The 13,362-nt window shown below is 41.5% G+C and overlaps 1 protein-coding gene across 2 annotated transcripts in view; it reads left to right on the plus strand.

The window, feature by feature from the left end:
* Positions 1 to 207: 207 nt before the first annotated feature.
* The window catches only part of klhdc10 (kelch domain containing 10), a 52,649-nt gene continuing 39,494 nt past the window's right edge, over positions 208 to 13,362 (plus strand). For both annotated transcript variants that reach the window (XM_072241590.1, XM_072241591.1), the window contains exon 1: positions 208 to 482. In XM_072241590.1, coding sequence (XP_072097691.1) covers positions 416 to 482 — 67 coding nt within the window. In that variant the 5' untranslated portion in view covers positions 208 to 415. The remainder of the gene's footprint in view (positions 483 to 13,362) is intronic.

Here is a 13,362-nt window from a genome sequence, read left to right on the forward strand (position 1 = left end):
GGTTTGGAGCTCGTTCACCAGGAACGGCGCATCTTTAAGTCAAGGACAAAGCCGAACGACGATATCGGTGTCAGATCGCATTGCCTGGCCCTTGGACGGCGACAGAGAGAGACAGCTTGGAGCTCGATTGGCAACGCCTAAACTGGTTCACCTCATAATAAAGCGGTTGGCCATTGGGCGAACTGTTGGAGCGTGGGTTGTTGATTGGCTGCGGTCACCGTCTGTTTGTGTTGTGAGTGGCGAGCGGGATGTTGGCCGCCAAGCTGCGGCCTTTTATAGTCGGCGGTGAGATGCTGCCTTATTTACGTTCATGTAGTTCAGTTTGATTATTAGGCGGCTGCAGGAAAAGTGTGGCGTGGGGGCCAAGCTTAGCCCGTGTGTCGGGTCGCTTGGCGGCTGCGGCCACTCGGCGGGGATGTCGGAGCCAACTCTTCTCAATCAGTTCGTCAAGGTAACGGGGAGGCTGCAGGCCGGGTCACCAGGTCAGTGTGCACCAACACAGCCCTGCCGACCAAAGCACAACACTATCCTCATAAATAATCCACAACGTGCAGGCGAACCCCACATTGACAAAGTTAGGATACCCTTGGTGTCTTTAGTCTATTAGATGTTCATGTTACATGGTTCATCCCCGTCAATACAACACACCCTGGGCTGTTACAAATGTCTGTAGCTAGTATTCCCATCGTAACAAGCCTTTAATCTGGCTCTGGTGAATACAATACAACCCCATCCACATATAACCAAGTTAATCATAAACGTGTGGTTATAAATACCAATATAAAGATAATTTGTAAAGTAATAATAACCGACTTGAGGATGTTTTTCATCCACAAGCCAGTTGTTTATTTTTGTGTGGGCATTAGATTCATTATGTCCATATATATAAATTGAGAATGTATGTGATATCTGCAACTGGCCCAGTTCTTGTTGGAAGGTATCAGTGATTAAAGTACCTAAGCACATATGTTACGTACTTGGAACTATTCTGTTAATCTTGATGTTCTTGTAAGAGGAACTTTGGTCGCATGCCGTCATGGGTTCAGAATGTGGATCTGATAATGGTGGACGCAAGAGATCCTGCAGATGCTGGAAATCCAGAGCAACACGCACAAAATGCTGGAGGAACTGCGGAGGTCAGGCAGTATCAATGGAAAGGAATAAACAGGGCTGATGAAGGGTCTTGGCCTGCAATGTCAACTGTTTATTTATTTCCATTGATGCTGCTTGCCCGCTGGAGTTCACCCTCATTACTCCAGTAGGAGTTCCACCAGCATTTTGTGTGTGTTGCTCTAGTAATGGAGGTCTGTCAAGCTGATGGCTGGGCATAGTGTTGATACAAGAGCATGTAGAGGTAACTATTTAAAAATGAAATGTTGGCGACATCCAGATCAGGTAGCATCCATCAAGGGAAAAGTAGTTCAGATAAAAGCCAACCTGAAACGGGCAAGGTTAGATCTTTAAATGTTTAAATGTTTTACATTTTTATGAATGGAGAGAGGTGGCAAGAGCAGAAGGAATGGTTGTTACAAGTTGAAGATTGAGAGAGTAAATGATAAAATGTACCATGGTTTCTTAGTACTAGTTAAAATATAAACCTGCATGGATAGTGATCCATGCTCCAATGCTTCACGCAAAGGAGGATAAACAGCTTTTTAGGACTGAAGTGACAAGTCTCTGGGTCCTGATGCACTTCTTCCTAAGATCGTAAAAGACTAGCGAGATGCATTGGTTTTGATCTTCTAGGATTCTGTTGACTGGGAATGGTTCAATTAGATTGGTCACTCGCAAATGTAACAACTTGATTTGAGAAGGGAAACAGAATTCACACATTAATTAATTTTAGGTGCAGTTCTCAAGGTGAGATGTAATGCAGATGTAGCAAGTAAATAGGAAAGCTGAGAATGTGGTTATTATGAGAGGAATTGAAGACAAGTGGTTAGATATGCATCAGCTAGATTGGGAACACATCTGAGGTGCAGTGTACAGTATTGATTTCTTTAATTAAGGAGAATTAAATACATTGAATGCAATTCAGAGAACATTTACCAAGCTAATTCTAGGCATGTACATGTTGTTTTGAAGGAAGGTTGCACAAGCTCGCCTTCTATCTGCTAGAGTTTGAGGACTTGATTGAAATGTAAGGTCCTGAGGAGTCTTGGTAAGTTGGGTGTGGAAAAATATTTTCTTTTGTGGGTAAATCTAAACCCTGTGGTCACTATTTTAAAATAAGGAATTTCTCACTTAAAATGAATGAGGCACAATTTTTCCTGGGGGTGGTGCTTTTCTGGAATTCTGTTCCTCAGAGCAGTGAAAGTAGTTTTTGAATATTTTGAATAGAAAGTTAATTTCCTGATGAGCAGGTATCTGGGAGAAGTGGAATTGTAGGTTTCCTTTTCAAATCGGATAAATAATTGCTGACTAGAAGGGCAAGTTCAAAGAGCTTTGCATCTTCTCAAAAATTCAATCCTTTATTTGAAGGGGAAGAGATACAAAGTATGCAGAGCATGGTGTGTCGGGGAAATAGAAGTCTTGAGAAACTGGAAGACTGTTATGTTTCGTTACTCCAAAGCATAAAAGTAATTGAAAGAAAGCCATGGAGCTGGGAATGAACTTGCCTACTCTTAGTTTCATTTTTACTTCAGTGAGGGACACACATATGATGTGTGCCATTCACGTACTTTTACATGTAACCCGTAATGAATTATGTAAACAAAGAATACTTAAACAATATATTTATAATATCACTCAAATACTACTGAAATATTAAATACACAACACTCCTCCCTGCTTAGTTATAAACTCCATTCAGGCCTAAGTAGTTAATCATTGTGGAAGATTTCTTACTCTTGCATGGGAACATCTTTACTGACGAGGGTGAGGGGTCACAAGGAGAGACTTGTGGCTGCGGAAGCAGACTCGGGTCCTGGGGCCTCCTCCATGTTGCTTGTAAGAGTTGATTTTGGGTCTGCAGGAAGTGGCTCTGACAGCTCTGGACACCTTTCCTCTGGACGTGTTGACATCTGAACCTTGCGTGGCTAGCTGCCCAGATCAAGTCAACGCTTTCATTTTGACCACACCTAGATGACCAGCATGTAGCTCCTCCAGCACTTCAACTCTCAGCTTGGATGGTACAACAACTCTCAATCTCCATGTAAGGCAATTCTCGTCAGGGGCAAGTTCATCCTGGTGCTAGTGAAAATGACAAAACTGGAATTTCTGCTGTGGGATATTTTCTGGTTTCCCTTTGGATCATCTCTGCAGTTATAAGGAGAATAGAGCAAGAGCAGTGTTCTCTTTTGTAATTTTTTTTTCAGGTATTTCCTTTTCTAAGGATAAGTAGGACAATCCGTCAGTATTTCCATGAATAGTTCTGCTTTTAAATTTGATCTTGTAATTGTGTCCTCCAAGAAACAGAGCCCATCTCTGCATTTGTGCTACTGCTGTCAATGGAACACGCTTCTCTGGATTGAAAATGAACACGAGTGGTTGATGATCAGTAATGAGGGTGAACTCTCTCCCATACAGATACGGGTTCCCCCACCATCCGAAGGTAGAGCATTCCTATGAAACAGTTCGTAAACCGGAATATCGTAAAGCGAAGAAGCAATTACCATTTATTTATATGGGAAAAATTTGTGAGCGTTCTCAGACCCAAAAATGACTACCAAATAATGCCAAATAGCAGATAAAACCTAAAATAACAGTAACATATAGTAAAAGCAGGAATGATATGATAAGTACACAGCCTATATAAAGTAGAAATACTTCTCTACAATCATTGCCGCACTGTTCTCCGTAGCGAAAATCTCAAGCGCTCTTGGCAAAAACACAGCGCAAGTGCTCTCGGCAGAAAAACTCTCTCCAGTAACCTTTAAGCTGTGAAGCTGCCAAATCATACCAAATAACACATAAAAATACACAGCCGATATAAAGTAGAAATAATGTATGTACAGTGTAGTATCACTTACCGGAATCGGGAAGACATCGAGCACACTGATTATGGTGTGTTAGGCTGAGTCGTCGGAGGTTGGGGGGGGTGGGGGTGCAGTGGTCCCCAGCCTCCAGGCCGCTGACCGATAACTGATCTGCGAAGCATGCAGGGGTGCAGGGGTACAGCAGTAGCCAGGAGGCACACAGCACATCTTTAAGAAAAAAGCTGAAATAAACAAGCTAATTAATTACGTGCCGAGTGGCACCTAATTAATTAGCTTGTTTATTTCAGCTATTTTCTTAAAGATGTGCTGGGTGTCTCCTGGCTACTGCTGCATTCTCTGCGAATTGCTATCTGTCTGCAGCCCGGGGGTTTGGGTGGTGGGACACTGGGGTGTCATCTGTTTCCATCAGGGAGGCAGGTCATCTTCTATGTCTGCCTGCCTCGATGTGGAAGGTCGAGGTTCGTCGTCTGCTGTGGCTGATGTGGAAGGCTTGAAAAATGACAGTATGCTTGACTGCTAGCCTCGCGCTTTTTTCTATCGTACAGTTCTTTGTAAGCACTCAGACCATCCTGCAAATATGCCCTAAACCGACGTACCCTTTCAAAATTAAAGTCGTACTTTATCATTGCAGTGAAAATCTCACGCAGTTGCTTCACGTTCAGTTCCTGGACGACTTCATTTTCGGTCCGTTCGCTACTGCATTCGGTTTCGATTGTTATCCTTTCCTCTTCCAATTGCATCAGGTCTTCATCTATCCGTTCTTGGTCATGGGATGCCAAAACCTCTTCAACATCATCTTTGTCAACTTCCACAAGCCAAATTCACTTTGTCCTTACTTCGTTCACCACGATCGAAACGCTTAATTATGTCTAGTTTTACGCTAAGTGTAACACGCTTACGAGCTCTTTCAGGATTTTCCAATACCTTAGAACTCATCTTGCAAACGGCTGCTCACAGGCACGTGTTTAAGCAATGCTGGTGAGAATGCCGTTCTGAATCCGGGGGAGAGTGGCTGCTCGGGGCACGCGCTGCCTTTTTTTTGTAACAGTGAAAACACATTCTGTTAGCGAAAACAGGGAACTATTGTAGGTCTATGGTAACAGCGAGGTTTTGTAAAGTGAGTGTTCGAAAAGCGCGGGACACTGTGTGTGTGTGTGTGTGTATATGTATATATGTGTGTGTATGTACCTATGTATATATTCACATATACACAAAATATTTGTATTATAAATATTATATAATATTTAAATAAGTAAGGAGGTAGTGTTCATGGGTTCAGTGTCCATTCAGATATCTGATGGCAGAGGGGAAGAAGCTGTTCCTGGACCATTGAGTGTGTGCCTTCAGGTTCCTGTACCTACTCCCTGATAGCATTGAGAAGAGGGCATGTGTTGGTGGTGGGAGTCTTTGATGAATACCACCTTTTTTGAGGCATCATTCCTCAATACTGGGGAGGCCGGTGCCCATGATGGAGTTGACTGAGTTCACGACTTTCTGCAGCTTCTTTCGATCCTGTGCAGTGTCTCTCCCCACCCCTATACCACAAGGTGAGACAGCCAGTTTGTTTGAATGCTCCCCATGGTACACCTGTAGAAATTTGCAAGTGTCTTTGATGACATACCAGATTTCCTCTAACTTCTAATGAAATATAGCTACTGTCATGCCTCCTTTGTCACTGCATGGATGAATTGGGTCCAGAATAGATCCTCGGAGATGTTGACACCCAGGAACTTGAAATTGCTCACCCTTTCCATGAGGACTGGTGTGTGTTGTTAAACATTTCTTAAATATTTGTAACAGTGACCTCCCTTGCCCCAATAGTTCCATTCATATTTGTTCTGATTTACCATGAGTTAACAAACTAAGTTGAAGTTACTGAGCACTGACAAGTGTATTGATGATCCATTAAATGAGGCTGTAGGGGCCATTACAGAACAACGGAACTAATCATTTACTAATCAGTCTCCTTTACTGAAGAACGCTGCTGATAGAGAATGCAAAACTGGCATTTTGCACTGTTAGAATAGACTAATTAAGTGTATGTGAACTGGGAAGGGGCGTGGGAATGCTGATAGGGGAGGGGAGAAAGAATACCTTGTGAAAGCTTTGTAATAGTACTTCTGTTAATACAGAAATATTGAAAGCTGCTGTCAAATGCTTCTAGTACCAAAACGGGAAAGTATTTCTGGGGAAATATGGGTCACTTTACAGCCAAAAGCATACAGTGGATGAAGTCAAAATATCAGCAAGTAGGCAGCTGTTTCAGGGAATGTGATTGAAGCACAAGCTGTACTAATCAGACGCAACAGTTGTTAATATGCTGACTAAAGCGCCATTTATTCTAACAAATAAAGATCTAATTTATTCAAGAATAGTCTTCAAGCACCTCCCACTCTCATATCCATCTCAGTTTCCAGCTGGTTTCAGTGAAAGATCTTAAGTAAAAAGGACTTGCCGATTTAATAACACTATCTCAGTAAAAGGCATGATATTGTTGTAAGTATATATTCATAATATAATTGCATACCTATGTTTTGCATTCATCTGCTTTCTGATTGAGTCCTACATTGCTGCAGAGTAAATAATTCTGCAAGATCAATGCTTTATTACTCCAACTTTTTTCTCTCTTTCTCCTCCCATGCTAGTTTACAATAAAGTAATAGATACTTTCAAAGTTATTTTATCTGTAACTATTCAAAACTAAGTGCTTAGACTCCAGCCCATCAATCATGCACAAATAGGACCTGAATTAGCAGTTCAAAGTTTTCAATTTTTAAAAATAAATTGTTTGCAGATACTAACAGTATTTGAAAAAAGATAATTTTTTTCACTGCCATTGCAGTAGGTGACTTTTCATTCTTAATGACTTCAAAATCATATTCTTTCATCCTGATGTACCTCTGGATGCCAGCTTCATTTCAAGTACAAACGAGACAAATGGTTTACCTTTCATTGCTAAATATGGCTACATGGTAGAACCTATCAATCTCCGCTTTTGCTTGCCAAACCTGCTACAGCGCATCTGATATCATGCCGGTATGCAAAGAGGCACCCCTCTTGGAGGTGATTATCTCAAACTGCCTATCCTCAACTTCTTACAACTTCGCCAACTATTCCTTCCCCATATTTTTTCCCAACATTGAGATTGCCTTTGAAACTTCTTGTTTGAAGCATTTCTTGATTATGTCAGCCACAAACAGACAACCTATGATGTTATCCACATCTACCCTATTTCTTTTTCGCTATTTTCACTTTCTATAAGTCTTCAAACTAATCATCAACAGGCAATCAGTCATTTTCCAAAAAAAAATTTCCAACTTTGTTTAGTAATTTGGGGAAATCAGCAGTGTAGGTAAGGGGGGAAAAAAAACAATTGATGCTGTACATGTTGGCCTTCAATATGGCCTGCCATGATTAACTAAACAATAAGAGTTTTTGATATTGGGAGTTATATAATCATGTGTAGGTAGTGATGATGATTTTAATGGAGAGAGGAAGTGGTGGAAATAATATAGACCATAAGATGTACCAGAATTAGGCCATTCGGCCCATTGAGTCTGCTCCGCCATTCAATCATGGCTGATCCTTTTTTCCCCTCAGTCGCACTCCTCAGCCTTCTCCCCATGACCTTTGATGCCATGACCTAGCAAGCTCTGTCTTAAATGCACCCAACAACCTCGCCTTCACAGCTGCATGTGTTAACAAATTCCACAAATTCACCACCCTCTGGCTAAAGAAATTTCTCTGCATCTGTTTTAAATGGACACCCCTTTATCTTGAGGCTGTGCGCTCTTGTCTAGACTCCCCCCACCATGGAAGCATTCTTTCCACATCTACTCTCTAGGCCTTTCTACATTTGAAAGGTTTCAATGAGATACCCCCCCATCCTTATAAATTGCACTGAGTACAGACCCAGAGCCATCAAACATTCCTCATATGATAACCCTTTCATTCCCGGAATCATCCTTGTGAACCTCCTCTGAACCCTCTCCAATGCCAGCACATCTTTTCTTAGATGAGTAACCCAAAACTGTTCACAGTACTCAAGGTGAGGACTCACCAATGCTTTATAAAGCCTCAGCATCACATCCCTGCTCTTGTATTCTAGACCTTTTGAACTGAATGCTAATGAATCTAGATGAGTATGCTGCAGTTGTTACTGACTTCTTTAAAACCTGTGTGGATGAGTGTGTGCCTACAAACATTTGCTGTACATTCCCAAACCAAAACAGTGGATGAACCAGGAGGTACATCGTCTGCTGAAGGCTAGGTCTGTGGCATTCAAGTCTGGTGACCCAGGTCTGTACCAGAAAACCAGGTATGATTTGCGAGGGCTATTTCAAGGGTAAAGAGACAATGTTGAACGAGGTTGGCGGTGAAATCGGATGCATGACAACTCTGGCAGGGTTTGCAAGACATTACTTCCTACATAGCAAAGCCCAATAACATGAATGGCAGCGACGCTTCACTGCCAGATAAGCTCAATGCCTTCTATGTCCACTTTGAAAGAGAGAATATAACTACAGCTGTGAAGATCCCTGCTGCACCTGGTGACCCTGTGATCTCTGTATCGGAAGCTAACATTAGGCTGTCTTTAAAGAGAGTGAACCTTCACAAAGTGGAAGGCCCTGACACAGTACCTGGTAAGGCTCTGAAAACTTGTGCTGACCAACTGACAGGTGTATTCAAAGACATTTTCAACCTCTCACTGCTATGGGCAGAAGTTCCCACTTGCTTCAAAAAGTTAATAATTATATCAGTACCTTAGAAGAATAATGTGAGCTGCCCTAATGACGATTACTCACATTGACAGTGATGAAATGCTTTGAAAGGTTGGTCATGACTAGACTGAACGCTTGCCTCAGCAAGGACCTGGACCCACTGCAATTTGCCTATTGCCGCGAGAGGTCAATGGCAGACGCAATCTCCTTGGCTCTCCACTCAGCCTGAGACCACCTGGATAATACAAACACCTACGTCATGGTGCTGTTCATCGACTATAGCTCAGCACTTAACACCATCATTCCCGCAATCCTGATTGATAAGTTACAGAACCTGGGCCTCTGTACTTGGATCCTCGACATCCTAACTGGAAGAGCACAATCTGTGTGGATTGGTGATAATATCTCCTCCTCGCTGACGGTCAACACTGGTCCACCTCAGGGGTATGTGCTTAGCCCACTGTTCTACTCTCTCTATGCCCATGACTGTGTGGCTAGGCATAGCTCAAATACCATCTATAAATTTGCTGATGATACGACCATTGTTGGTAGAATCTCAGATGGTGACGAGAGGGCGTACAGGAGTGAGATATGCCAACTGGTGGAGTGATGTCGCAGCAACAACCTGGCACTTAATGTCAGTAACATGAAAGAGCTAATTGTGGACTTCAGGAAGGGTAAAATGAAGGAACACATACCAGTTATCTCTCTCAGAAGTGGAGAGAGTGAGCAGTTTTAAGTTCTTGGGTGTCAAGATCTCTGAGGATCTAACCTGGTCCCAACATATTGATGTAGTTATAAAGAAGGCAAGACAGCAACTGTACTTCATTAGGAGTTTGAAGAGATTTGGAATGTCAACAAAAACACTCAAAAACTTCTATAGATGTACCACGGAGGGCATTCTGACAGGCTGCATCACTGTCTGGTATGGAGGGGGGCTATTGCACAGGACTGAGAGAAGCTGCAGAGGGTCGTAAATTTAGTCGGCCCCATCTTGGGTACTAGTCTACAAAGTACCTAGGATATCTTCAAAGAGCGGCATCCATTATTAAGGACCCCAGCACCCAGGGCATTCCCTTTTTTCACTATCACCATCCGGTAGGAGGTACAAAGGCCTGAAGGCACACACTCAGAGTTTCAGGAACAGCTTCTTCCCCTCTGCCATCTGATTCCTAAATGGACATTGAACCCGTGAACGCTACCATTTTTAATATATATTATTTCTGTTTTTGCACAATTTTTAATCTGTTCAATATACATATACTGTAATTGATTCATTTGTTATTTTTTATCTTTTATATTATGTATTGCATTCAACTGTTGCTGCAAAGTTAACAAATTTCATGACATGTGCGGGTGATATTACACCTGATTCTGATGCATTGCATTTGCCTCCCTCACCACTGACTCTACTTGCAAGTTAACCTTTAGGGTGTTCTGCACAAAGACTCCCAAGTACCTTTGCATCTCAGATTCTTGGATTTTTTTCCCCTTTTAGAAAATAGTCTGCACGTTTATTTCTTCTACCAAAGCGCATGACCCTGCATTTTCTAAAATTGTATTTCATTTGCCACTTTCTTGCCCATTCTCCTAACCTAAGTCCTTCTGCATCCTATCTGTCTCCGCAACACTACGTGCCCCTCTGCCAATCTTTGTATCATCTGCAAACTTGGCAATAAAGCCACCTATTCCATCACCCAAATCATTGACATACAGCATAAAAAGAAGTGGTCTCAACGCCGACTCCTGCCATCCAGCATTGGCAGCCATCCAGAAAAGGATCTTTTTATTCCCACTTTGCTGCCTCCTACCAATCAGCCAATGCTGTAACCATACCAGTAACTTTCTTGTAATACCATGGGCTTTTAACTTGTTAAGTAGACTCGTGTGTGGCACCCTGTCAGAAGTCTTCTGAAAGTCCAAATATACAACATTCACTGCATCCTCTTTATCTATCCTACATGTAACCTCCTCAAAGAATTCTAACAGGTTCGCCAGACAAGATTTTCCCTTCAGGAAACCATACTGACTTTATCCTATTTTGTCCTGTGTCACCAACTACTCCATAGCCTCATCTTTAACAATTGACCCTACTAACATCTTCCCAACCTTTGAGATCAGGCTAACTGGTCTATAATTTCCTTTCTGCTGCCTTCCTCCTTTCTTAAAGAATGGAGTGACATTTGCAATTTTCCTGTCCTCTGGCACCATGCCAGAGTCCAGTGATTTTTGAAAGATCATTGCTAATGCCTCCACATTCTCTATTGCTACCTCTTTCAGAACCTTAGGGTGCAATTCATCTGGTCCGGATGACTTGTGTACCCTTAGGTCTTTCAGCTTTTTGAGTACCTTTTCCCTTCTAATAGTAATTTCATCACTTCTCTTTCCTCACACCCTTCAACATCTGGTTCACTGTAGTTGCTATATTGTATATAGTTGGTTTCAGATTAGGAAGGTATGACCAGCGAGTTACCACAGTGCTGGGACCTCAGCTGTTACCCACGTAAAGGAATTTGAATGAGGGGAGTTGCTGACGGTACACAACTTGATACCTTTATGGGCTCTGAGAAGGATGTAGAGAGGCTTTGGGGGGTGGCAGTGGGGAGGGGGTGGTAAGCTAAGTGAGTCGATAGAGATGTAACAGATAGAAAGTGTGAGGTAAAAATAAAGATAGAAAGGCAAAGTATTTTAGTTGGTGAAATTGAAAGATGTTCATTTTCAGAAGGGCTGAGATGTCATTATACACAAAGAACAGAAATTTGCTATTGTTCAGGAAACGATCATCATCAGGTGCCGTGCCCAGTTTGAGCTTTGACTGCCATGGCCCACACACTCCTGTTTCGGGTCAAGTGGATCAATTCATTGGTATTCATTTCCAGTTTTCTGGCTGCTGTCTCCATCATCATTTGTCATTGTCTTCCTCTTGCTTTCTCCCCTTCAATCTTTCCCATAATTACCGTGCATTCGAACTCCTCTTTGCTAATTCCATGTCCAAAGAAGTTACTTTGCCTTTTCATGATCTCATACATTATTTCTATTTTTGTGTTTGCTCTGTTCATGACATCCTCGTTAGATATTCGTTTTGTCCATGATATTCTTTGCATCCTCCTCAAAAACCACATCTCTGCTGCTACAATTCGTTTCCTCCTGTTACTAGATATTGTCCAACATTCTGAGCCATATAACATAACTGGATAAATGTAACATTTCAGTACTGTGAGGCGGGTTGTCATGCCTAGTTTAGTATTGGTCAGTATACTGTTCATTCTCAAAAAGGTGTCTTTTGCAATCCCTATTCTTTTGATGTCCAAGTTGCACCTGCCATCTGATGTCACCCAGCTTCCTAAGTAGCAAAAGTTCTGTACTTCTTTTATGTCTTCCCCATTTATTCTCAGCCTGTATATAGGATTTTCCTTCTTTTTGGATATCACCATGCATTCTGTCTTTTTGCAATTGATAGATAGACCCGTTTTTGCACTTTCTTCAACGATTATATCAATTAAGTTTTGTAGTTCTTCCTCCGTACTTGCAATTAACACAGTGTCATCTGCATATCTGAAATTATTGATGTTTTCACCGCCAACTTTGATTCCCAAGATATCTCTTATTTTTTGTAAAATTGTTTCACTGTACACATTAAATAAATCAGGGGAGAAAACACACCTTTGCCTAATGCCTCTCTTGATTTTCGTAAGCTGACTCACTTCTCCATCTATTCTTACAGCAGCAGTTTGTTCCCAGTACAGATTTCTGATTAGGTGGAGATCTTTCGAATCTAGATCTGGAGTTTCCTGTAATATATCAAATAATTTATTGTGCTTCACTTTATCAAATGCTTTTGTGTAGTTGGTAAAACAAACAAATCTTTTTGCACTTGAATAGCTCGTTCTGATAGTATCCTTAACACCAATATTGCGTTTCTTGTACCTTTGACAAAACCACATTGTTCTTTGTCTATTTCAGCTTGTGTCTTACTTTTAGCTCTTGTCATCAAAATTCTTAGAAGTATCTTGGTGAAATGACTCATTAAACTTATTGTCCTATGTAATTCACATTCTATTGCTCCAGCATTCTTAGGAAGAGTGATAAATACTGATTTTTTTCATCTCTTCTGGTATTATTCCTGTCTCATAAATTTCACTGATTAAATCAGTAAGTTTTTCAATTCCATAATCTTCAAGGGCGATAATTTGTTCTATTACTAATTCATCAGGACCTGCTTCCTTTCCTTTCCTTCGTCTTATTTATTGCATTACGAACTTCAGATTTTAAAATACTTGGACCTTCAATGTGTTTCTTAATTTCTGGTTTTTCGCCTCGATCGTCTTCAAAAAAAATTCCTAAATATACACAGTCCATCTGTTCAGGAAACAATAAGAATGGGAAATGGTGTATTTGTTGCAGAAGTGTGAGTAAAAATCCAATCTTCAATCATTTGAAAACCTGATGATTAACATATACATGTCTAGTTCCATGCTCCATGAAGGTTATATTTCTAATAAGGAATGCAGTGAAGGCGGGTGTATTGTATGAGGCTAGAATAATTGGCTAGAATATTGTATGAGGCTTGAGGGAGTTAGATATGGCCCTTGTGGCTAAAGGGATCAGGGGGTATGGAGGGAAGGCTGGTGCAGGGTTCTGAGTTGGATGATCAGCCATGATCATACTGAATGGCGGTGCAGGCTCGAAGGGCCGAATGCACC

Source organism: Mobula birostris, chromosome 23 (assembly GCF_030028105.1).
Source record: "Mobula birostris isolate sMobBir1 chromosome 23, sMobBir1.hap1, whole genome shotgun sequence".
Classification (NCBI taxonomy): domain Eukaryota; kingdom Metazoa; phylum Chordata; class Chondrichthyes; order Myliobatiformes; family Myliobatidae; genus Mobula; species Mobula birostris.